At 41.0% G+C, this 25,748-nt stretch overlaps 2 protein-coding genes across 13 annotated transcripts in view; one reads left to right on the plus strand and one right to left on the minus strand.

The window, feature by feature from the left end:
* On the plus strand, positions 1 to 20,439 carry scn1laa (sodium channel, voltage-gated, type I-like, alpha). The gene is made up of 25 exons (XM_088414662.1): positions 1 to 264; positions 430 to 548; positions 645 to 734; positions 816 to 944; positions 2,208 to 2,299; positions 2,726 to 2,953; positions 3,042 to 3,123; positions 3,222 to 3,363; positions 4,612 to 4,818; positions 5,420 to 5,668; positions 8,258 to 8,375; positions 8,463 to 8,701; positions 9,253 to 9,426; positions 9,505 to 9,861; positions 9,995 to 10,477; positions 14,192 to 14,318; positions 14,397 to 14,551; positions 14,631 to 14,804; positions 15,260 to 15,382; positions 15,540 to 15,815; positions 15,899 to 15,955; positions 16,056 to 16,193; positions 16,506 to 16,610; positions 16,706 to 16,976; positions 17,059 to 20,439. The coding sequence occupies exons 1-25, from the start codon at positions 1 to 3 to the stop codon at positions 18,201 to 18,203; spliced, it is 5,544 nt and encodes a 1,847-aa protein (XP_088270788.1). The 3' UTR covers positions 18,204 to 20,439.
* The window catches only part of LOC148423390 (tetratricopeptide repeat protein 21B-like), a 21,491-nt gene continuing 8,078 nt past the window's right edge, over positions 12,336 to 25,748 (minus strand). For 3 of the 12 annotated variants that reach the window (XM_088414669.1, XM_088414667.1, XM_088414663.1), the window contains exons 20-29: positions 25,288 to 25,476; positions 25,021 to 25,131; positions 24,857 to 24,938; positions 24,617 to 24,767; positions 24,321 to 24,479; positions 24,059 to 24,254; positions 23,745 to 23,969; positions 23,487 to 23,607; positions 23,343 to 23,410; positions 22,958 to 23,214 (exon numbers count right to left, since the gene is read on the minus strand). In XM_088414669.1, coding sequence (XP_088270795.1) covers positions 23,137 to 23,214; positions 23,343 to 23,410; positions 23,487 to 23,607; positions 23,745 to 23,969; positions 24,059 to 24,254; positions 24,321 to 24,479; positions 24,617 to 24,767; positions 24,857 to 24,938; positions 25,021 to 25,131; positions 25,288 to 25,476 — 1,380 coding nt within the window. In that variant the 3' untranslated portion in view covers positions 22,958 to 23,136. Of the gene's footprint in view, positions 12,700 to 13,381; positions 13,445 to 22,957; positions 23,215 to 23,342; positions 23,411 to 23,486; positions 23,608 to 23,744; positions 23,970 to 24,058; positions 24,255 to 24,320; positions 24,480 to 24,616; positions 24,768 to 24,856; positions 24,939 to 25,020; positions 25,132 to 25,287; positions 25,477 to 25,748 lie in introns of those variants that run through there. The other 9 variants (XM_088414665.1, XM_088414664.1, XM_088414668.1 and 6 more) reach the window with 9 other exon arrangements.

The following is a 25,748-nucleotide window of genomic DNA, read 5'->3' on the forward strand; positions in this document are numbered from 1 at the left end:
ATGGCGCAGCTGCTTGTACCGCCAGGACCAGACAGCTTCCGCCGCTTTAGTCGCGATTCCCTGGCGGCCATCGAGAAGCGGATCGCCGAGGAGAACGCCAAAAAGCCAAAGGGAGAGAAGAGAAAGCGCAGCGAAGAGGATGAACCCAAACCCAGTAGCGACTGGGAGGCGGGAAAGTCCGTCCCCCTGGTGTACGGGGAGGTCCCCAAAGGATTGGTCTCCACACCGGTGGAAGACCTGGATCCCTTCTACAGTAATCAGAAAGTACGTCTGATCCCATATATCATATCTTGGTATCGTCTTGACAAGAAGACAGAAAATACGAGACGTGATTCAGCAGTCTACGAAACGCGATTAGTTGAGCCCGTTCAGCGAACCGCGCTCGTAAATTAGTGTTGATACGATTGGTCGTCTGTTTTTTGTATCTAGACCTTCATAGTGATAAACAGAGGAAATTTCATCTTCCGGTTCAACGCTGCTCCCGCCTTGTACCTCCTGAGCCCCTTCAACCCCCTTAGAAGAATATCGATTTGGATTTTGGTGCATTCATATCCTTTTCGGAACGCTTCTTTGCCTGTATCTTAGTGGAGCCAAACATCCGCTGTTGATTGGATGACATGTTTTTCCTTGACACCTGTGCGCACATTGTTCAGCTTGGTGATCATGTGCACTATCATCACCAACTGTGTATTTATGACACTGAGTCGACCGCCTGACTGGGCAAAGAATGTGGAGTATGTTGTTTCTCTGCTCACACGTTGAATCTAATGACACAGCGTGCCGATTTAAGATTAAACCTTCTTTATTTCCAACAGATACACATTTACCGCCATCTACACGTTTGAATCCCTCGTTAAAATTTTAGCCCGAGGGTTCTGCATAGGCAAGTTCACTTTTCTCAGAGATCCGTGGAACTGGCTGGATTTCTCTGTCATCGTCATGGCGTGAGTATTTTCACACCAAAACGTAGTTACAGTATGCCAAAGTGGATTTTTTTTTCTTCCTGGAACTCTTATCAATTCAAACAACCTTGCTTGTCATAACTCTTTCAGTGCCAAGCGTTATTGTAAAAGGAAACCTCTAAAGGGCCAGTATATTTAGCATTTTCACTCACCTTTTAAGGCCAACAGAATATTGTGTGCTCTGTCTATGTAAATATGAGTGCTGTCACATGAAAGATTGACTTCCATTCTTCAGTTAGAGTTGATGTTGGTAATAGTTGTGTTATAAGTGTGAAAACACAGACATCAAATGGTTACAGTTAGCAATGCAGTGCTCAATCAGCTCATCTTAGGTAAGCATTAGTCAAGGGTGTCAGCTACCTTAGATAAAAGAAAAAAAAAGAAATTGACCAGAATTTGACTATTCATTATTCTCATTACTATTTTAAAAGATGAGAATTCTCGTCCATGGCACTGAATGAGTTCATTTCAAAACTTTCACATGGGCTGTGCAGGTAAGATAGTTAGCGAAGCCTACATTCCAAAAATGCTAGACCTCATAATGGACCATGAACAGGGTCTTTGCAGATTTTAACAAGCCAAATTCAAGACATAAGACTGTTTTAAGACCACGATGAATACAATAGAAGATGTTTTTTTTGTCCTCACATCACACCTGCAAAAGGTGTAACAAAAAAAAAAATGCATGTGGTGCATTCTAATACAGTCGAACATTTCAAACTCGGACAGAAAAAGTCTGTCAATGCATTAAATGTTAATAATTGCAAATGTACAAATCATGCGGAGCTTCCTATCAATTTATAAATCCTGATATATAGCAAGAAGAATGACTATGGAGAAATTACTTTGATACTTTATTTAATTAGAATAAATGTTCCATCAAGTCACTAATGTTTATAATACTTAACTAAATGACACGTCCTTCGGCTTCAATTTTAGTGGTTGGTATGTCAATGAATCAAAATAACGAAGAGTAGTCGTGGTCCACACCCTGTTTTATGGGGAAAAGTCCCTTTCCTTACTAAATGTAAGGACATCTAAATACACTTAACAAATTAAAAAAAAAAACAGACACCCTTTTAGTTTCCAATTTGTCATTCTGTCCTACAAAGTAGACTGGAGTAGAGCGATACGATTCTTTGCATATCTATAGATTTAAACAGAAAGCATCATCAATTAAATCATTTGGAATGAAAAATGACGGGGTGTGTTCTTCTCAGTTTTTAATTTGAAGTTTCCCTGCAGGTATGTCACCGAATTTGTCAACCTTGGCAGTTTCTCAGCTCTTCGCACATTCAGAGTGCTGAGAGCTTTAAAAGCTATTTCGGTGATCCCAGGTAAGCCGTACACAAAATACACATGCATGACTAACAGAAGATTACCTGACAAAGTCTGCGTGAAGTGTTTGCTTTTACTGTTTACCCTGAAATACTCATTTTGCCAGCCGCTTGTTTATGATTCCCGCACACCGAGCAACGCGGCCGAAACAAAGACCCGTTTGAAAAACGTTCATCTTAGAGTGGCATCGAGACCGCCAAAATAAAATCTTGTGATCGATTCTTTCTTCTATCATCACCGATTTGCTCACTGCGACAATCCGGTTACCTTGACAGTCGCACCATGTTTTTGTGGTTCACCAAACTATAATACAACCTCGAAACCGAATTTTTTCGCTTGCCCAAACGCAAGTCGACTTCATGCACTGTTGACATTTATTGCTACCTTTAACGACACGGCCCTAAGAATATCACCGTGTTTACTAGGTTTGAAGACCATCGTCGGTGCGCTGTTCCAGTCAGTAAAGAAGCTTTCTGATGTGATGATCCTCACTGTCTTCTGCTTGAGCGTCTTTGCCCTCATAGGGTTACAACTCTTTATGGGCCATTTAAAGCAAAAGTGTGTGTTCATGCCTGTGCACAATAATTCCGCCATCAATGGCACATTTCCCAATGGGACGTATGTAAACGGAACGGACCGGAGTGGCCAAGAGGAGGCTTTTAACTGGACCGAGTACTCGCTTGATATAAGTGAGTATTTGAGGCTACCCGTTCACTTCTTTTCTGGCGCTGTAATCACTCTACTTTACCGTCTTCCCAGAAAATTACTATTTCCTACCGGACAAACGGGATCCGTTGCTTTGTGGAAATGGTAGCGAGGCTGGGTACGTTGATATCAAAAGTCAGAAATTTTGTTTGCTAAGTTGTTGTATTTTGGTGCAAGATGCAAAGGGTGACAACTGTTCTTGTCTTTTTGATGCAGGCAGTGTCCAGAAGGGTTTTCCTGCATCAAAGTGGGAAAGAACCCAGACTACGGTTACACCAGTTTTGACTCATTTGGATGGGCCTTCCTTTCTCTCTTCAGACTCATGACTCAGGATTTTTGGGAAAACCTGTACCAGCAGGTAAACCGTAGTGTCTAACAATGCCACCAAAACATTTGATTCAATCTCATTTTGGTTGGAGCAATGCAACTTAATATTTAACTGGTGCAACTGCAGAAAAAAAAATAAATCGGGAAAATAAATAAAATATACTCATACAAATTATGCCTAGGCTTTTTCAGTGCAGCTCTTACGTGATCCAAGCAAACACTTAACCTTTTTGGTGAAGGATTTTATAACTAAAATAATTTAATTTCAGTTGGCAATGTATTCCAAAGCCTTTTACAGTGATTGATTGCTCCAATGAAGAACATATTGCTTCACTATTAATGTTCGTGGTTCATAGGTTAATGGATGAGAAGTATTTGTTCTGTCTGTTTGTCTAAATACAAGAACAGCACGGGTTGGCCTTTGTCAAAACCGTCTCGCATTACAATATTTTGAAAATGTCGCTCAAACAAAGCTCGGCATGATGCGCAGGTGTGCCTTCTGCGGAACGAACAGACGGGTCGCAACGTGACTCGGACAAACACGGTCCTGCGTGCCGGATAAGTCATGCACACGCTGCTGCTTAACCTTGTTAACGTCGTTTAACATGTCCGCTCTGTCATCATGAAGTAGCAATTGATAGACGGTGCTGGAGATACTAGGGCCTAACTGCCGATTCTGATATATGGCCGAATAAACTCGGACAATTGAAGAATTAGCTGATATAATTTAAAAATCGTGTCGTTAATAAAATAACCACAATAAATGAATACAACAATTTCATTTTCATGTTTCATAGATTTTGGGAGTAACTAGTAGGGATGGGACGAGATCTGTTTTTTGTTTTGTTTTTTTTAGCTTGTTGGGCCAGAAGTGCCATGAAATAGAAAGGGTGAGAATGCGCCGCCTGTCAATCTTCTCTAATATAGTAAAACAGCCAAACACTGTGAGAAGGCCAGTCCATGCTCCAAAATAAACTGTACCAAAACAAGGAATGTATGACATGAGCTCCTTGGCATGCTTTTATTTTGAAGTTCCTCCCGGAAGAACGGGCATAACAACGTTTTAGTTGATAATATTTTGCTCCCACAGAGCACCTCCCGATTCAACAACACAGCTGTTATTTTCATGTTGGTTTTTCGAATTATGTTAGTTTTTCAGCAGACTTTTTCCCCCCATGTAGTGCCATACATCATACGGTCGACCAACACTACCCCGATTGACACATTGAGCACCTCCGGCCTTTAAAATATGATCTGGTCATTTCTTTGTTCCTAACAGACACTACGAGCCTCTGGAAAGCCCTACATGGTGTTCTTTGTGCTGGTCATATTCCTCGGTTCCTTTTACTTAATCAACCTGATCCTGGCCGTGGTTGCAATGGCGTATGAGGAGCAAAGCCAAGCCACCATCAAGGAGGCTCAGGAGAAGGAGGAGGAGTTTCAGGCCATGATGGACCAACTCAAAAGACAGCAAGAAGATTCTCAGGTTGGTCAGCAAATTGTACATTACTACCACCACTGTTGGAAGAAAGGACTTTGAAAATGACAGTCGTGCCTTACTGAGGATTGCCCCGCTTTGAGTTTTTCAAGTTTGGAGCCAACACTTTTTGATTTTGAGTCAACATTTGACTTCCCAGCTCACTTCAGATGCACACCTAAGTGAGAAAAATTGTGTATGGAAGCACATCAAAATCCTAGGAATGGGCATCACTCAGAGAAATAAGGACATAAAAGCTATAAAGACGGCAGCCCCTACTTGACGAAAAATACCATTTGGAATTTACTTCTCAAATAAAGAGCCGTCCGGTCCAACACGTCGGCATCATTTTTTGAGCGCGTCACAATCATTTGTTCGCACTCCATTCAAAAAAACAAGGTATCAAGCTTTTTAAATCTACGACCATTTGTACCGTGTTGCGTTTTGGGTGTCGTCTTGTTCAAGGCCATCGATCTATTCATGTTAAATGTCATGAAGTATAATCCAATAACAGAAATGCGTTATTGTGTTAGGAGAGATGAGATTGCTTTTCCAAATTGATGCCAAATGCCCTGTTTCTACATCTGACATTTTCCTCTCCGCTCTCCAGGCCGCAGCAGTGGCGTCCGCAGAGCACGGTGAGGTCAGTGACCACCCTGATGGCATGGAGAGCTCCTCAGAAACCTCCAAGCTGAGCTCCAAAAGCGCCAAAGAGCGATGCAACAGGCGAAGGAAAAGAAAAGACGAGGGGAAGGTCCCAAAGTCCGAGTCTCAGGAGAGTATGAAAAAGGCCCGATGTCGCTTCACTGTGGAGCCCAATGTGCTCAACTATGACATGAAGTGCTCCTCAGCTCACCAGGTTCAGTATAATTTGGAAATTGATCTGTCCATGGTGTTCCGTGTCTTGTCTTGCAACGTAGTGTCGCTCTAAGGGCCTGATTTACTCAAGGTTTGGGCATGCAAAAATGGGCGCGAACTTGATCACGCATGCAAACAGATGTGCAAGCTGATTAACTGAGCAATCACACCCGCAATTGTGTCCAACAGGCCAAATTACCCAACTATTTATACAGCATAAAAAACAACAAAAAAAAACATTGTTTCATAGAAAGTATTGTATGTTGTACTCCAAATACAAGGAAAACAGCAGGGGCCCCGAAATCGAACCTTGTGGAACACCGTAAAACAGTAGGTCAGAAGAGGTCTAAGATAAACCAAGGCTAATACAAAGGGTAGGATCCAAAGTACTCCAGAGCGCTGCTGCGTCCCACCTCTGTTCAAATATAAGATTTTTGTGATATTAAAATATGGAGCCCAAGAAAGATTGTTTCAAAACTCTTCCATTATTAATTTGACTTACAACCTCTGCGTGAATCGAAAGAGGTCATGACAAACATTACGACGAACCTATGTCGCCATCATTGGTAGCGAATGAGTTAAATATGGTCTCCACCACGTTTGCTAACTCAGCCACACACAGCAGGCACACTCTGTTAACGTGAACATGCAACTGAGTGCCCAATTTTTGTTATCTTAGTAAACCAGGCCCAAAATATTTGGATTTTAAAAAGCTGGTAATTCACACCAGTTGGTCGATCTGAGTTTCCACGGTTATACATTGCTACATATTGTTCATTCTTGCCGACAACATTCAACAGTAAAAGACAAAAAAAAAATATGAAAAGCTCAAGATCATCATTCAATGAAATCAAGCCATGTCAAATACAGTGGAACCTCTGAAGCCTTTCCATTAGTTACATGTTTTAATTAATTGGTCTAATTAACTTATTGTTAATTTAATCTAAAATTTAATCTAAATACAGTACTGGTATTGTTGCTATCGTCACCTGTGGCTACAATCACAACTGGGTGCTTTGCATTGATGTGATAGCCTAAACTGCAGTGTGTGTTTTGTACTTATCACTCTACCTTCCTCAAAAGGGCCATCAGGATGCTTTTTAAAGTTAAATTTACCATTCCTCGGACCAACAACTCTCACATGATCTTTTGTTTTCACGTTTTCTTCTTTTGCTTCTGACTTTACCCTCGCACCCACAACAGGAGCTCATCTGGTTGTGCCAATCACTGATTTTGACACAAGGTGAAATATGCCCCGATAGCTGAATGAAATGTTGAGTTTGAACCAGCATGACCAGTAATTCCGACAGATGTACATTGGTTCAAATCGTTTTAGTAATATGTTTTTATTATTTCAAGTAGGAAATTTTGTTGGACCATTGGTTATCGTGGTTCCACTGTATCTTGCAAATAAATAGAGTTGTGGCATACGATAAGTAAATAAAAATGGAAGCAAAGCTTCTGTGTTCATGAGGTGCATTGCGCTCATTAGATCAAATATACAAGTTATATCAAAAACCGCATTAAAAATCGGAGAATGACACTGGATGAGACATCTTGATTTCTAAATAACTAAAGGCGTACGAATGTAATGAAAACACTACGGTGCAATTTTCACAGATTTTCTTTTTCAATGCATCGCATGTCCATGCTGGCATTGTGCCATCTTCAGTCAATAAAACATGCTGTTTAGTTTGACTCGAATCAAGGTTGAAAAGTAAGCTTCTCCATGTGCTCGTGGCACATCATCATCAAAATCCAAAACTTCTTTCCAACTCTTGCAATTGTTGATGATGTCACCGAGATGCTTTTTTGTTTGGCTTTCCTTGAAATGCTTTCCACCATTACGGCCACCATCATTACCAGTTACTTCCTTCCTGTTCCTCCTCATCATCGCGGTTTTGAGTCATGGCAAATATGGCTTTTAATTTGCTTTGTTTTCAATGCTGCGCATTGGTCATCATCATCATCCATGCCACTCTTCCATCTCCCCAACGAAGCAAGCCCCTTTAATGCCATGGCTTCATACGACCGCCCGAAAGTTTTTTCTTCTTCACATTCCCCGTGTATTCGTCCTTGCTACTGAAGAATATCTTTCTCTCTTAGTCCTTTCTGAGTATTCACGGACCCCCATTCTCATCCAGACGGAACAGCAGGACCAGCGTTTTCAGTTTCCAAAGCCAATCTCGAGACGCCGGCTCGGAAAATGAGTTTGCGGATGATGAGAACAGCATTTTTGAGGACAACCGCAGTCGAAGAACCTCTTTGTTTTTTACCCGGGGGTGTGACCGCCACAGCAGCAGTATCAGCCAGTCCAGCTTCTTTCCACATCCGCTGCTTTCACCCTGCAGGATGAAGCAGAGCACTGTAGACTGCAATGGAGTAGTGTCCTTAATGGGCGTTGATTCAATCCCGTTATCACCTATGGGGCTCTTTCGTCCTAAACTGACAGTAGATATGACCTCCAATAGAGACAAAGTAAGAAAGGGTCGTCCCGTCTCGTCGCAACTAGTAATTCTTTGCTTGTCGGCCTGACTGGTGATGATTCTCGACCCGCTCGGCATTGACAAAAGTTTTTTTCCCCCTCCAGGGTGACACTACAGATACGGACGGGGGAACCAACCAGGAATGTGCGGACTTTCCCGTGGACCCGGCGGCCAGGGACAGAACTTTTAGCGTGGCCAGTGTCATAACCAGCACGATGGAAGGTAGGTTCCGGATGCCACATTATCTGCCTCCGCGTTTCGTTTCTCAGACGTTGACCGAGAGACAATCCTGTCTTGTGTTTGCAACAGAGCTTGAGGAATCCAGACAAAAGTGTCCTTCCTGTTGGTACAGTTTTGCAAACACGTTCCTCATCTGGGAGTGTTGTCCCATCTGGTTGAAGATCAAAAAGGTGGTCAAACTCATAGTGATGGATCCATTTACGGATTTAACAATCACTATTTGTATTGTGCTCAACACCTTATTCATGGCCATGGAGCATTACCCTATGACCAAGGATTTCTCCAGGACCTTGAGTGTGGGCAACATGGTGAGTTCAAGACCCTGGAGAAAAGTGGTGCCCCATTTTTTTTTGTCATAGACCGGTTGATACGCGTACAATAATTTTGTCGACTGCCTGTTGGTTCATTTTCCATGCTATTTTCTACAAAATTCAATGTTTTGAAATAGAATAAAACTGAATATTAGACTGCCAAGTTGAACATTGTTTTGGTTACCCAAGATGGGGTTTCCTGGAGTTATTGAGTTCAAATAAATAATAAAAAAAAGAATACAAAAATCAAGATTTTTACCTCAGGTTTTTGGCGCATGTTCCTCTATTTACACCCAAAAAAAAATCTAAAATATCACCAAGCGGTCCCCTTCTATCGGCCTATAACATAACACTTTAACGTTTAATATAAAATTTTATTGACGTAGTAAATGATAAAAATGTTATTTTCCATTTTAAACATCAATACGCAATAACGCAGCTAACGCATGTGCGCCAAAAACGTTTTTAGAGTTCAGCGATGAGTAATTTGTTCCTCCGCAAATTGGCATCTATGTATCTGAAAAGAGCGTTATTTCTTTTTCTTCAAGGTATTCACCGGCATCTTCACAGCCGAAATGGTTTTCAAACTCATCGCCATGGATCCGTACTATTACTTCCAGGAAGGATGGAACATTTTCGATGGGATTATCGTCAGTTTGAGCCTAATGGAGCTGGGTCTGTCCAATGTTGTCGGAATGTCTGTCTTGAGATCCTTCAGATTGGTAAGCCTCAACACGCGAAGCATCCCGTGGAAGACGACGCCGTCGTCTTTTTCAATCCCGGTCTCCTTCTTTTGACAGCTGCGAGTGTTCAAGTTGGCCAAGTCGTGGCCTACCCTCAACACCCTTATCAAAATCATCGGTAACTCGGTGGGGGCTTTGGGAAACCTGACACTGGTGCTGGCCATTATCGTCTTCATCTTTGCTGTAGTGGGCATGCAGCTTTTTGGAAAAAGCTACAAGGATTGCGTGTGTAAAATCTCCAAAGACTGCACCCTGCCCCGCTGGCACATGAGCGACTTTTTCCATTCATTCCTCATTGTGTTCCGAGTGCTTTGCGGAGAGTGGATAGAGACCATGTGGGACTGCATGGAGGTGGCTGGCCCGACCATGTGCATCATCGTCTACATGATGGTCATGGTTATCGGAAACCTCGTGGTACATTTTTCATCTCTTGTGCTCAATTCATGAGTCCGAGTCACCTCAAAAGACGCAGATGATCGATCGGTCTAACGGAATGTACTGTCGAGAAATTGTCGTGCAATATTCAAACATTGATCTCGTCTGCCAGGTGCTGAACCTGTTTTTGGCTTTGCTACTGAGCTCATTCAGCGCGGACAACCTGGCGGCCACCGAGGACGACAGCGACACAAACAATTTGCAGATCGCCATCGCGCGGATCCACAATGGCATCGCCTTTGTCAAATCCCTGCTTCAGAGCTCCTGTAACAGCGTTTGCCTGAGGAATAACGCTCAAAACCAGGGAGAGGACAAATCATCCCTGGAGGATTTCCACAAAGCTTCAGGACCCAACGGTGTCCCTAACCACACGATCAAAGAGTTACCGAGGAACGGAAACGGGGATGTGACCGGAGTGGATAAAAGTGGGGACAGGTACATTGTATGCAGCAAGACCGATGATTCCATAATGTCTTTCATCAACAACCCCAGTTTGACCGTCAACGTCCCCATTGCCGTGGGGGAGTCCGACTTTGAAAATCTCAACACAGAGGACTTCAGCAGTGTCTCGTCTGACGCGGCGGGATGCCGTGTGGTAAGGACGCTCTTTCCCTGTCTCTATATATATATATTTTTTTTTTTTTTTTTTTTCAGAAAGACGTTCAGAGCAGATGCACTTCCTGATATCTCAATTTTGAAAAGCGACAGAATAAAAAAAAAAAGACTTTTGACTGACATCTGAGAATGATTCTTACTTCAACCATTGTGCAGTACGTGGACCAATCGTTGCGGACAAATATTAATTAATAATTAAGTGAATTATTTATTCTTATGAACATGTACCGACAGTAACCCCTTAACAGGCATGCTTATATTTAATATTTTTCTGTGGACAAATATTTATTCATCCTTATTTCTTTTTGAGAACAGGTCAGACATTGATTATTTTTTATTGGAACAATATTTATTAATAATCAAGTTATTTGTTTTTGAGACCACATTTCTTCTATGATCCAAAAAAGGACACTTTAGGTTGATTTTTTTTTGTGGATCATACAAATTAAGTTTGAAAGGGTCTTAAAGTGTAATAAATTAGACACTGATGGCGTGTTTGTCTTATTTTAACCCCAAAATGCTTTGGTTGCGAACCAATGTGCTAGGCCGTCTACTTGTATGCCTGTTTACAAGTCTTCCAAAAAAAAAAAGAAAAGAAAATTAAAACACCATGGAGGTCTCCATGCCAACAGAATTACTAGTCATTTTTGTTTGTTGTCTCCAGATAATGACGATATTCCGCTTCATTTTGGAATTCATTAGCAGGTTACATTGTGCACTCCTGGCAATATTTACATAGATGCAGCTAACACAGCCGCACACAATGCCTGGCAAATGCAAACAAGATCATGGTTGACTAAAAACCAAGAGGGTAGTCAGGTGAGCATCTATTTTGTTCCGGCTCTCAAAAAAGCAACAGGGGTCGTTGTTTGGCGCTCATTTTTGTTCTCATTTTAGGATGGTTTTAGTATCTATTAGCATTAGCATGAATGATCTTTCAGTTGAGCTCAGACGTATGACCCGGCCGCATGAGAAGCTCCCCCACAATCGGCGCCAGCCCACCTCGATGAAATAATGTCCTGTCATTGGGTAATTTGTTCTCCCTCGGAGAAGCGCTAGCCAGTTTTTACTGCACATCTTTTTGCGGACAGGGTAAGAGGAATCTGTATCGTGCTAGAAAAAAAATATAAGCGCATTGTGGACCAAAATAAATAGATGATCACTTCATATTAAATATATGTAATTGATGAAAAATGAGTTTTGGAATCAATGGCCAGTAAAACGTTTCAAATATTAGCTACATTTAATGAAACTAGCAATATCTCTATCTTAAAAAGTGAAGACATTTTACAATTTTGGTAGTTTAGCAAAAAAGTCATAATACGCTTAAATGGGCCGCATAAAATGATGTGGCAGGCCAGATCTAGCCCCCGGGTCTTAAGTTTGACAACCCTAGCTGAGGGGAGGGGCCCACTCACGAATGGGCGTCACCGTGCTCGGTTTTAGCCACACCCTCGCTGAAAAATCAGGAAATGTGAAATCGTAAAAACAGTCGGCGGTCTTTCCGCAACAAATTATCCTCAACATGTAGTGTGTATCTAAAAAAAAAGGATTGAATTCATAATGAGCGGCCATATAGACATGAGCGCATATCACATTTAGCTCTAAAGTCCCACTTTGTTTTGAGAAAAAGCTTATGCGGAGGAAACACGATACGCTTGTTTAAATATGTTATCCTAAAATATTTGCCTGCACGTTGTTTAATGGTTAGAAAGAAAGCTTGTAAAAGCACTTTACTGTACATTACAGACAAAATGGAGATGTAATCACACACACACACAAAAAAACCCTTTTAGCTGACTGGCCTTTTTTTTTTATTTTTTTTTTTAACTGCATTCACCTCCAGTGTTTGTCTTCACCGATACCGCTGCAATTTATCGGTGAATATTTTCTTTCCACTTATGTTTCAAATGCTGCCCTTTCAAAGGGAATTTATATTTCATGTAACACCGTGTAACATGAATCCCCCGCTATTCATTTGTGTTCAAATTTATCACAAATAACTGACAGATTCTGAGTACGTTTAAAGCTTGATTGGCGGCTCAAACACATTAACTTTAGTGCTCCGAGCAGATCACGGTTACATGCTTACATCATTCCCCGCACTGCATTAGCCGGTCCCAGGACGGTGGAGGGCTCCTCCGGTATTCACCAGGAAACCTTTCAGGCTTTTCTCATCCGCTAACTCTTAGCAGACACGCCCTGTGCAAAAGCGGGGAGAAAGCAACATTGCTTGGATACACGCGCCGACATTATGAGCGCAAGTAGATGTCGAATTTGATTTCGTAGTAATGCTTACGAGAAGCGGGATTACATCTCAAATAAGTTCTGTGGTTGGAGTTCACCACTTTGAAGAACTGCACAGTCATCTTAATACACTGTATGGATAGAAATATTGGGACAACTGACGAACAAAACTATTTTTTTTTTTTTCATGGAGCATCAGATTTAGAATCTGCACCAGATTTAGTCGCTTTTTTCATCGCTACTTTTCACTGGTAGTCCATACATAAATCCATATCATAGTCTAAAGACATATTTGTGATTGTCAACTAAGAAAGTGTTTTTTTTCTATACTTAATCTAAAAATATGTTCCTAATATAAAAGTGCCAGTGTTAGCAAGTAGCAATATAGAATGAATGGATGGATGGCATTGGCAGGAAATTTCCCCACCAAAAAGTTTCCACTAACCTCCCCGCAAGCATGAAGTTGTCCAAAAAGTCATTGTAAGATAAATAATTAAGATTCAGTGGAAAATAAGAAGTCCAACTCCTCATTGATTATTTAATTGATTGGAAAGTGTGTCTGGATACTTTTGCAGAGATAGCGTCGCTTGCCTGGGTCTTCAGCATAAATGTTTAATGGTTTCTATATGCTTATGTTTACAGTAAGCACATTGTGTGGTGTCCCACATGCTCCTGAAGGTGTTTCAGCATAAGCAACATACTGCAAAAAAAAATCACTTACTAATTTTGTAATTAAATTTGTCATTTTTAACCCATTCAATGTCAAGCCCGGTAAAAAAAAAACATATCATCGTGACTTATAGCAATGGCAGTGTATGAGTTAAGTACAGTTCATAAAACCACAAATTTAAACTTAAATTGATGAATAAATTAGACACTAAAAGGCAGAATTTGAGGTCCGAGCAATTTCTCATTTGGAGCAATGAGGTATACTTCAAGCAGCAAAAGCTATCTGTTTTTTTTTTGTTCAAGTGGCGGCCATTTTGCCACTTGCTGTTGATTGAAAATGACTTTACAGTTGCTCGGGGCTCTTAACAGCCAATTATAGCTTGTTTGGTCATGTGACTTTCACAGGTTGAGCCTTGAGCAACTGTGATGTCATTTTCAGTTTACAGAAAGTGACAAGATGTCCAACCCTGTGATGGGAAAAAAAACAGCTCAATTTATAATCTACAATTACAATATTTATCAGATTTTTTTTTTTTAACCAGGACTTTGGAGTAGAACTTATTACTGTCAAAAAAAAATGACAATAATAAGGGAGATCCCCTGTCACCAATACATTTATGGGTTAGGCTAAAATATACATAGAAATAAGATTGTGTTTTAACGTTTTTATTTCAAGGTCAATGATTGTGTTTCTTCTTTATATGTATGTCTGGTATTTATTGTGCTTCTGGTTTATGTCAGTCTAACGTCAGACGCTCGTTTGCCTCATCCCTTTTAGACCATCGATGAAGATGGCCAGCTCAGCACCTCTGAGGGCAGTACAGTGGACTTGGGGGAAAAAGACGGAGACTCTCTGGACTATGAATTAGAGGAATCTATGGAACCCGACGCCTGCTTTCCCGAAAGTGAGCATGGGTCCGAAAACTAGCGCGTCCGATCTTTACGCTCAGTTAAAGCCATGCTTGTCATTTGTTCCTTTTCAGGCTGCGTGCAGAGATTCAAGTGTTGCCAAGTAAATGTTGAGGTTGGCAGGTGGAAAATATGGTGGACCATCAGAAAGACTTGTTTTCGAATAGTAGAGCACAACTGGTTCGAGAGCTTCATCATCTTTATGATCTTGCTCAGTAGTGGCGCTTTAGTAAGTTCCCATGATATGTTGAATGACATTTTGGAGCAATGTCAACATCCTGGATAATCATCTTTATGTTTACAAACAGGCTTTTGAAGATGTCTACATTGAAACCAGGAAGAATATTAAAGCGATGTTGGAGTATGCTGACAAAATGTTCACCTACATTTTCATCTTGGAGATGTTACTGAAGTGGGTGGCATATGGCTATGCCAAGTATTTCACAAATGCCTGGTGTTGGCTCGACTTCCTCATTGTTGCTGTAAGTTGGACTTTCGTCAGACCAGTGCCCCCCCCCCCCCCCTTTTTTGAGCATCCACTTGCTATGCGGAATATAAATAAGATTATTATGTGTAAAAATTGCATGGGTATATCTAAAAATGGTATCGGTATACATTTTTACAGCGTTTATACAGGTTACAGGTTAGTCTAAATCAGAAGAAAATATAACCAAGTGCATCAAAGTGCATGAAATAATACAAAAAAAAGAGTATACTTTTTACGGCGTTTATACAGGTTACAGGTTAGTCTAAAACAGAAGAAAATAGAACCAAGTGCATCAAATAATACAGAAAAGATGCCAATCCTTATTGGTATGCTATACCCCAATGTAGCCAGAGCTGCGAGAGCCCTCTGGGGCCGCGAGAGCCCTCTGGGGCCGCGAGAGCCCTTTGGGGCCGCTTGCTCCCCAAGTTTTGATTTGTGTTTGCATTCTAGGTTTCACTGGTCAGTCTCGCTGCCAACGCTATGGGATTTTCTGAACTTGGCGCCATCAAGTCTCTGAGAACCCTGCGAGCTCTTAGGCCCTTAAGGGCCCTTTCGAGGTTTGAGGGAATGAGGGTGAGTCTAGCTCCAAGCTATACAATCTCGCCCCCTGGTACCTTACTAGCAATTTCGAAGACCCGGATAGCACAATCTACGGAATATTGCCACTTATTCACAGAAAAGTACATATATTCTGCTGTTTGACATATTAAATCTTTTCGCTGTTCTACAGGTGGTTGTCAATGCACTGCTAGGGGCAATTCCTTCCATCTTTAATGTGCTGCTGGTGTGCCTCATCTTCTGGCTCATCTTCAGCATTATGGGTGTGAACTTATTTGCGGGAAAGTACTACCACTGTGTCAACAGAACCACCGATAAGCCTTTCCTGCCCACTGAAGTGAAGAATATGACACAATGTTTGGCCATCGGGAAGGAAGCTGCTCGTTGGAAGAATATTAAAGTCAATTTTGACAATGTTGGACTGGGTTACCTCGCGCTGCTACAAGTGGTGAGTAACGGTTACACCGAGATCGACGGCTAACCTCTTAAATATGATTCATTTCAAGTGGATAATTTGGAATATGAACACAGGCAACATTTAAGGGCTGGATGGACATCATGTATGCCGCAGTAGACTCCCCAGGCAAGGTAATCAAATTTTACATTTAGCTTTCACAGTTTATACTGGATTCCATATTTGACATCGGCCACTAAACAACGTATCACAAATATTCTTGTTCCCTTCCAGCATGAAGAACAGCCCGAATATGAAATCAACTTGAAGATGTATCTGTACTTTGTTGTTTTCATCATATTTGGAGCCTTCTTTACACTCAATCTCTTCATTGGTGTCATAATTGACAATTTCAATCAGCAAAAGAGAAAGATAAGTATTTTGCCTTTTAAGCGATTGGTGTATATTATTTGGAACCTCTAAGGACAAACGTAACCCGTTTAGGACAATTTTGAATAAACCACTACCGCATTTGGTTTTAATTTGGATCTGGTGTCTGCCACCAAATTGTCACACGCATGTTCCCAAAAAGAGCTGCCAGCTTTTACACTGAGCCCACATGCACCTGTCTGATGTTGTGTTAAACTTTAGAGGCTCCTTTGTTTTTGCACAGAAATCAGGTATGTTTATGTTGAGTAAGTATTCGCCTTAAGAGATTTAACGTACCACATATTCCCTCTATACTTTGGAGGCCAAGACATCTTCATGACTGAAGAGCAGAAGAAATACTACAATGCCATGAAAAAGCTGGGCTCAAAGAAACCACAAAAACCGATTCCGAGACCGTCGGTATGTAGTTGTAGAATCAAATCTGCATTCTAAATCTTTGTGTTCATTCACCACTGTAATATTTGTTGGTTCTTCCCGTCTTTCTTGCATTTCAGAACAAATTTCAAGCATATATTTTTGACATCACCACGAAACAAGCTTTCGATATTGTGATCATGGTTCTCATCTGGCTTAACATGGTGGCTATGATGGTGGAAACAGATGACCAGTCAGAAAAAAAGAAAGAAATCCTCAGCTGGATCAACGGGGTGTTCATTTGCGTCTTCACGGGCGAGTGTTTGATGAAGATGATTGCACTCCGCCAGTACTTTTTCACAAATGGTTGGAACGTGTTTGATTTCATCGTCGTGGTTCTTTCCATTATCGGTACGAGACATCTGCATCCACGGCGAAGTCCCGGCGACTACGATTTCCCCCTCGACTAACGAGCGTTTCCTTCCGCCTTTAGGTATGTCTCTCTCCGAGCTGATTGAGAAGTATTTCGTGTCGCCGACTTTGTTCCGAGTCATCCGACTGGCGCGAATAGGACGTGTCCTCCGCCTTATCAAGAGTGCCAAAGGAATCCGCACCCTTTTGTTTGCCTTGATGATGTCACTTCCTGCCTTGTTCAACATCGGTCTCTTGCTCTTTTTGGTGATGTTTATCTACGCCATCTTCGGCATGTCAAACTTTGCCTACGTGAAGAAGGAGTCCGGCATCGACGACCTTTTCAATTTCGAGACGTTCGGCAACAGCATGATCTGCCTGTTTCAGATCACCACCTCGGCCGGATGGGACGGCCTCTTGGCTCCCATTCTCAACAAATACGAAGACGACTGCGACAGTACCACGGAGCATCCTGGCAGCGCTGTCAAAGGAGACTGCGGATCTCCATCCGTTGGCATCGCCTTCTTCGTGAGCTACATTATCATCTGCTTCCTTATCGTGATCAATATGTACATTGCGGTCATCCTGGAGAACTTTGGCGTCGCTACCGAGGAGAGCGCCGATCCGCTAAGCGAGGACGATTTCGAAATGTTTTACGAGGTTTGGGAAAAGTTTGATCCGAGCGCAACCCAGTTCATGGAGTACGACAAGTTGTCGGAGTTTGCGGACGCCTTGGACCCGCCGTTGCGCATAGCCAAACCCAACAAGATCGAGCTCATCTCTATGGATCTTCCGATGGTGAGCGGCGAACGCATCCACTGCCTGGACATCCTCTTTGCTTTCACTAAACGGGTTCTGGGTGAGGGTGGGGAAATGGACATACTACGGGCGCAAATGGAAGAGAGATTCATGGCCTCCAATCCATCCAAAATGTCATACGAACCCATCACGACCACCCTTCGCCGCAGGCAGGAGGACACGTCGGCCGCGGTCATCCAGAAAGCTTTCCGAGAGTATTTGAGGAGACGCGCTAACGATAAAACCTTTGTCGAAGCCAAGGACGAGCTTCCCAAGGACGAAAAGCCGGTTGACAAAGAAGATCCAGTCAGGGACAAACTGAAAGACCTGAGTTCAGATATAAAAGAGCCTTCAACCTATCAACCGTCTGAAAACGACAACGCTGAACTGGATGTCACCGGCAAAGACAGCACTGAGCATGATTCATAAGAACGTCGGAGATGCCTCAAAGACATGACAAAACGTTTACAGTGGCATTGGACTCCTCGTAGTATGGATATCGATGCCAAACTGACTTTAGCTCATGAGCCTAAAGGTTTGTGCCTAAGAGGGAAAATTGGCTCATTCGGGCAGCAGTGAAACCATTTCCTAGGAGAAAAAACAGACTGTTGCGAGATGATGGGCAACATTTGTCAAGTTTAGGGCAAGTTCGTGCTTTGACTGTACTTTCTATTGCAGCTAGCTCTGCTATACGGTGTCTTGGATTCTCACTATATCAGACTAGTGTATTATTTTGCCTACTTCTTTTAAAAGCACTCTTGTCATTTTTTTAATCCATTGATTGCCTTCTCGTAGTCTATTTCTTTTTTCATTTACTTTGAAAAGTGCGGTTTGTTCATGCAACGCTAGCTGTGTCTAGAATACTTGAAAAATCCAACAGAAAATGTCAGACTTGCTGCAGCCAATGTGGATTCACATGAATGTATTTCCTGAATTACGCATGTAAGAGCATTCGGCGTGGAGAATATTTTCACCAGCCGCTTGCTTCCTGGTGCAAAGCAAACTATCATGACATGGCTTTTTTTTTTTTTTTTCTGATTACAGTGCGACATCTGAAGTTTCATTCCGCCACTTCAGTCGCATTCCGAGTCAACAATTTTCCATAAAGTGAATACAATTGTTTCAAACACTGCAAACTGCACAGGTGACTTTTAAATAACATTTGTAATACAAGCTTGAAAGGAACAACGGGATATATTACTATATGTCGAAAAAACTGTTCAGCACATGTACGAATTGACCTAGGATGCGTCATAATGACCTTTCTCTGGGCTCAGCGTTTTTCTAGAATTCTGCAAACTGGAACACATATCTCGTTAAAACTTCAAAACCTTTCGATTGGTGCCATGACTAGGATTCACTTGCAAATTGGAATACCAAGTTGAATGACGTAAGAGCAATTGATGTCATGACTTGGATTCACTTGCTTAGTCTAATTACTTTAAAAACAGTCACTTTTGCATGTTTCACTGTATCCTCCGTGTTAGAAAAAAAACATCGGCTTAAGACAGTGATTCCCAACATTTAAAGAGCCAAAGCATATATTTTACAGTGGAAAAATCTCACAGCAAACTGCCAAAAATATGCTTCTGTCTTTCAGTGAAAGAGCATTTCATTGCTCAGCCTGTCATTATATAAGAAGAAAAGATATATAAATCCCAAGTTTTGGACCTACTAAGTACATCTGGATCATTTCCCATGGGCACACACACCTGACGATTATTTTGAGGAGGGGGGGGGGGTCTAGGAATCACTGCCTTACGCTAGTGTTAAAACAAGTCCGGCTTGACGACCTGTCAAGTGTCAGATCAGTCGCACTTGTAAAACTTTGCACATCCAGTTTGGTTGCATCATCATTGCGGGTATCTCAGGTCACTATGCGTTTTCCGGTGTACCGTTTTCCATAATGCTGATCACATGGAACCTGTATCGTGAAATTGCTATGAATAGACTCCAGGCAGGCTGATTATCAGTAATATTGTCCGAGTTGGGCGTCGCTGTCACTAGACTAGGACAGTTCCTCCTCCTCGTCTTAGTGATTGTTTTTCCTCGTAGCTAATAATCAACCGTATTATTTAATGGGTATAAAATGGATTCTGCATAATATCGGTTACAAATTTTTGAGTTCTGCCGAGGCGGTCCGAGATTTGTACTGCGACTTACAAATGCTCGCCATTTAAAGTTTTTTTTCTTTTCCATTTAATTCAAGCTTGTGTTATAAACGTTTGTGTGTGACATTTAAATAGATTTTTGTTTTACCTCAAAATATTTATCATGATAATATCAAAATGAAGAGGTATGCAGGAATGTTTTTCAAGGATTGCGCAAATTCAACGTGACCTTACTCTAGAATGGTTTCCTACTTGTGTTTACATTTCATGGTGACATTTCTTTCATTGGATAGATTTTTCCCATATAGCAAACTACATCTACTGTTCCATGTCATGAGAGCATCAATACATGAATGTGAATATGTTTTGCATGTAAGTCATTCAATACGTCATTTTTTTTATTATGATGACAGAAGCATTTGATTACACAGATTCAAATATCTCCCATCATTAATATGCATTATGCTTGTAGTGTATAAATATACTGCATGCAAAACACTGCTATAACCCATTTCAGTGAAAAGCCAAAAGAATAAAGATGACATGTACCTCAAGTATGCCTAATACATTTACTTTCTTGATCAATACAAGATATTTTATCTACGAGGTTAGCTTGGTGTGTGTTTGTCCTTAAATGAAAACCATCTCAGATATAATCATAAAAATATTTGGACACATCATATATTAATATATGGAGTAATGCACATGTATGTTTATTTGTATAAGGGGAGTAGGTTAATTACTTCATGAAGATAAAAATGATCATTATTATGGTCCAAGTTAATGATCAAGTCTCTATATACAACTGTATCACATTTTGGACATTGTTTGTCATACTCGAATCTAACGTGTATTATGTTTCAGCTAATCTCTATTGGACGAGCTTTATTCTGGTTTGTGAGTGTGCTCTGTGGCTTCTGCCGGAAACAATAAGGGTCTTAAGTGGATTGAGTATTTTATTAAATATTAATAATAGTCAAAATATGTATTACGGCCCGACATCCTTTTTACTGCTAGTGACAGCTAAACTCTTGAGTACAGTCAAAAAAAGGATGGTGACAGGTGATTGTTTCAACTATCTTGTCTCACGCAAAGGATTGTTATACTGTGGTGCCCATGTTGCACACATAGGACCTCTTTACCGGAAATAAGAGTCCAGATTCTGCTGAATTAGGTCAGTAGCAACATGCTAAGTATTCCAAGTAGAACTCCATTATAGTGAAATGTTGGAAATACTAAAGTTGAGACTAGGATGGAAGGCGAAGCAGAGTCAAAAAACAAACAAACAAGAAAGAAACCTGAGAATGCAACCCATAAGAGCTCTAATTCAATTTGCCTAAGATGGGAAGACGATTCCATTAGATTAGGTTGTGGTGAGTTCCTCCGAACCTTCCCTGTGTCCAAGTGACACACAACGCACTCTCCCTCAGCCACTAAATTGATATTTCAATTGAACCGCTTCCTTAAAAAAAAAAACCAACAACAACAACAACGAACTAACCCGTAGCCAGTTTAAATTGAAAATGAAATTATTCTAATGAATTGGGACCAGAATGCAAAGATAGCCGGTGCTAAAAAAAAAACAATAGAGTTCATTAGCAAAGAAGCTGCCTGCATCAGTGAGTATGACTCAAGAAGGACTTGATCAATAATGGCCCATACAAACCACAATGGAGATGGCCATTAGAATGCTACAGCAGTACAACCCGGGCCGTGCATATTCCACAGTCTTTCCTCTAAAAGGTTTTCAGAAGCATTCCTTGTAAGTGCAGCAGCACATACAATATTTATTGCTTTTTTTTGCCATGTACAACACCTCAATCTTGTAACTACTGCCTACATGGTTAATACTAATTTGCTTATATGATTGACACTATCTACTTCTCTTGAAAGGCTTGTGACAGTATCAAATCATGTCTGCAAACTATATTGTGCGCTACAGGATACAGACAGCTGCCTCAGCTCCACACCAATGTGATTTACGCTTCCATTGACGTGTGCTGCAGAGAGTTAACGATTATGTGCCACAGTTAGCGGCTGAATAATATCTGACACGGCCTGGAAAGGTCTCTCCTGGAATAGTTGTACCCGTGCTGGACACATGCTGCTCCCGCTATTGAATCAACTCTGTAAGCGTCAACAGTTCAAACTTAGCAGTCAATGCGGGCCGTTACATAATGCTGGAGCAAAAATTACCCGTGGCTGGATGGAAATATATTTCCACGGATAAATAATGCAAAGATCCACTATATTACGTGACTTTTTATAGACCCCGTCAAGTGAATTCAGAGATTTCTTTTAAAACTTCGTACATGTTTGAAAAAGACAAAACTTTCTAGTACTGGATTGTGTTAATGTTGCTTTTATTCTTACTATCTAATTTTTCTTGATTTTTTGGCGGGGAGGCGTGGCTAAAATGGCATCCGGTTATGCACTAGTGTTTGGCATGAGTCAGTTGTCTTCCGCTATTAAAACTTGAGCACCTTCATTTGCATTAGTGATTATCTGACATAGTTGCAAGTAGAATCTTGCATTTAAGTTGTGTAGCTATCCCTAAACGCTAAAAATGCTTCCCTGAATGCTGCAACTTTGAACAGCTTGATGAATTTAACAGGTGAAAAACCTGAATAACCCCGGTGGTTGAGAAAAGCCTCTTAAAACTGTTAGCACATGGGCTAGCTTGTTAGCTAGCACCTCACAGCATTTGGGAGCGAAGACAATAAAAGCTTAATTATATATAATCATTATTTTAATCCTTCAGATTGGGCACTACTGTTAACAAAAGCCTTTGGAAGACTTTACCCTAGCAAGCGCGTACGAACAACACAAGGAACTAAGGGAAACTACTAACAACACATTGTATCAAGCTATGCAAACATTTATTTTAGGAAAAACGTTTCTTTCTAAAGTTTATTTCCCAAACCAATATCTCAGTTTCATCTAGTAAATAGTGATGGGGTAATGGGATATTTCATTGTGAACCTGAAAATGGTGTCATTTTTAACTCATTTCACAATTGGCACGTTAAGCTAATATTAGCGAGCTAGGACACACCTACCACTCAACTGCTCATTGACTGAAATGAATGGCTTTTATTTGACAAGTCCTACTAAAGAAACATTACAATACCACATGACCAATTTACAGTAATGTGATATTGCTAAGTGTTCAGTTAAAGAGGAACGGAAGTTAGGCACTTCAAAAAAAAACATTGGACAGTAAAGTCTTACAGTGAAGTGGCTGTCAAACTTCTACGGCCTCAAGGCAGCAAAAGCTTTATCTAAGATGTCCTTTTTAATTTTGGAAAAATTTGGATGGGTAGCAAGCACCTGTAAATAGATGCAAAGAAAATAAATAAAACATAACACTGTCTAAAAATGAAAACCCACACACATACACTGAAAGATATGAACATTCCTTTACACACATACACTGAAAGATGTGAACACTCCTTTACCTTCTGGCACACGTCTATGGCTTCAAAATTCTGTTTGGATTTCAAGTAGTTCAAAGCAAGCTTGTATCCTGTAATGACATGTAACCATGAATATGATTACCTCATTTATTTCGGGAAATGGTTGACCATGAATGATCAAAATACCAATAGTTGGGCTGAATTGGTTTCCATATCGCCAAGCCAATTTATAGTTGAACGCCGCGTCCCGAAACGCGTGCTCCTTTTCCATTATGAAACCCCGATACTCATACGCTTTACAGCACGACTGCAGACAAAACAAGAAACCTCCACTTAAAATCAGCTTATTTTGGCTTTTTAGTCACATCTACATTCACCGCAAACAATGTTATTAATGCAACGTGATGATGCAAAATGCATCCGAGCATTAAAGCAGTGACGGACCTCGTTATGGTCGAGACATCTCTTTAGGAGGTCATCTGCCAAGTCATACTTCCCCGAATGAATGTAGATGTTTGCCAGGAGCAGCCAACTCTTCTCAAACTCGTTGGCGTCAACAATATTCCAGGTCATCTTTGCTATATGTTTTAATTGGTTCCTGGCTTGGGGAATTAATTTCAGCATCATGAACGCTGTTGCAATGCCCAACAGTGCTGGCACGTGAGCTTCCTAAATTCAAACGCGACATTCTGCTTTCACAAGATGGCAACACTATTCTAATAGAACAGTGGAGCAATATTTTGTGATTGTTTTCTTACCACATTAGTTGTGATCTCGGTAAAAACAGAAAGAGCTTTTTCAATATTGGACTTCTGTTTTGTGGCAAGTAGGCAGTAGTTCTCCAGGATACGAAGCTTTAAATGTTCTCCGGGTGTTTCTGGCTTTATTTCCTTCAGCAGCTGATGAGCTGTTGTCACAGCATCTCTCTCCATTTGCTGCTTTTCTGTAGAGCCCCTAATGAGAGACGTGAATCCATGTGTCTATATTGTCCAGCCTATTGTGCTGGTTCGCGAATCTTACCCAGTTCTAAATTCTGTATTACATAATTCCGTCCCCATCATGTCATTGTTGATATTTAGGTAGATTTCAATCATCTTATGGACAGCCATTTGACCCCACTTGGAATCTTTGCGGTCCCGGTTGAAATGTTGCAGAGCAGCGTTAGGTTGTCCTGTATACCTGAGCGTCAAGCATAAATACAGTAAATACAATAAGGCAACGCCTGAATGCATGACTTTTTATGTTACAGCCTCTCTAAACTCCTGGTCACCATGTAGCTCCGACCCGCTCGTAACCTAAAAAAATAGCTGACTCACCAAAGATAAAGTCCTTTGCAGTAGTTAAAGCCAGGTTCAAATGTAACTCTGGTCAAAGAATTTTCCAGTTTCTCAAAAAATCTGGGCATTTCTTCCAACTTCCCTGCTTTCCTCAGCAAGTCAATAAGACGTGACACGGTTGAGAAGTCTTCTTAAAACAGCAATACAGAGTTTATCTTAAATTCATTATAAGATGGCATTTGTTTCCATACAAACTTTCTTAGCATAGGGATTGTGCACCTGGCTTGCTCTCCAAAACTTTATGGTAATAGAGAGCCGCTTCTTCCTCATCTTCTCTCCTGAACATAAGATCAGCCATCATCTAAAAAAAAAAATTAATTATAGTATTTTACCAAACTGTTCCAAAAGGATAACGTCCAGAGAAAACAGAAAACGGAACACACCAGAGTTGCCTCTTTATTAAACTGGTCACTCTTCAAGATGTTGCTACATTGGTCCTGGCATGTATCAACTTCATCTAGCATGAGAAAAACCTGTGCCAACTCCAGCATCACCTGAAATTATTTGTTTAGTGAATTACTCACAAAAGAGATCAATACTACTCTTTTTCCCAGCATACCCACAGAAGGTCTGATACATATGGGAGGTAAAATTCCAGATGGTCATAAACATATTCAACGCGGAGGACATTTTGATTCAGTCGCACGGACCTTGTGATCTGTCTCACAGTGCACAAGAGCTTCTTTGTAGAACTCGATGGCTTTGTCATAGACCCTCTGGCTGGTGTAATGTTGAGCAATTTCAGTGCAGATCTTGGCAGCGAGCTGCTTCTGCGTGTCAAAGCTGTCAGGTTGCTCCAATTGCACCCGCTTGAGTACTTTGGCTTGTATATCCCGAGCCTGGCAAAAGTCCAATTTCTCAATGATGATAATAACAATAGAATGAAAATAGAGAAAAGACATAAACGTCTCTGACTATGTAGCATCGCTGATGAGTAGAATCAAAAAATAGCAGGGAAGGTACAAGTTACTCTGTAGGGCCCGACCGATTTATTGAGCATACAATTAAATCGGCCGATTATGGCCCTACAAACAATCGGCAAATTTAAATCCAGACGCTCTTCTGCATAAGAAACATTCGACTTAACCGACGTTCGGAGATACGAACGGAT

Source organism: Hippichthys cyanospilos, chromosome 5 (genome assembly GCF_059441005.1).
Source record: "Hippichthys cyanospilos isolate Australia breed blue-spotted pipefish chromosome 5, RoL_Hcya_1.0, whole genome shotgun sequence".
Taxonomy (NCBI): Eukaryota; Metazoa; Chordata; class Actinopteri; order Syngnathiformes; family Syngnathidae; genus Hippichthys; species Hippichthys cyanospilos.

Bases quoted from the DNA above. Each gene is read 5' to 3' on its own strand.
- scn1laa (XM_088414662.1), top strand. From the start codon at position 1: ATGGCGCAGCTGCTTGTACCGCCAGGACCAGACAGCTTCCGCCGCTTT. The intron at 549-644 runs ATATCCTTTTCG...ACCTGTGCGCAC, and splicing joins ATTTGGATTTTGGTGCATTC to ATTGTTCAGCTTGGTGATCA. The intron at 8,376-8,462 runs GTAGGTTCCGGA...TGTTTGCAACAG, and splicing joins CATAACCAGCACGATGGAAG to AGCTTGAGGAATCCAGACAA.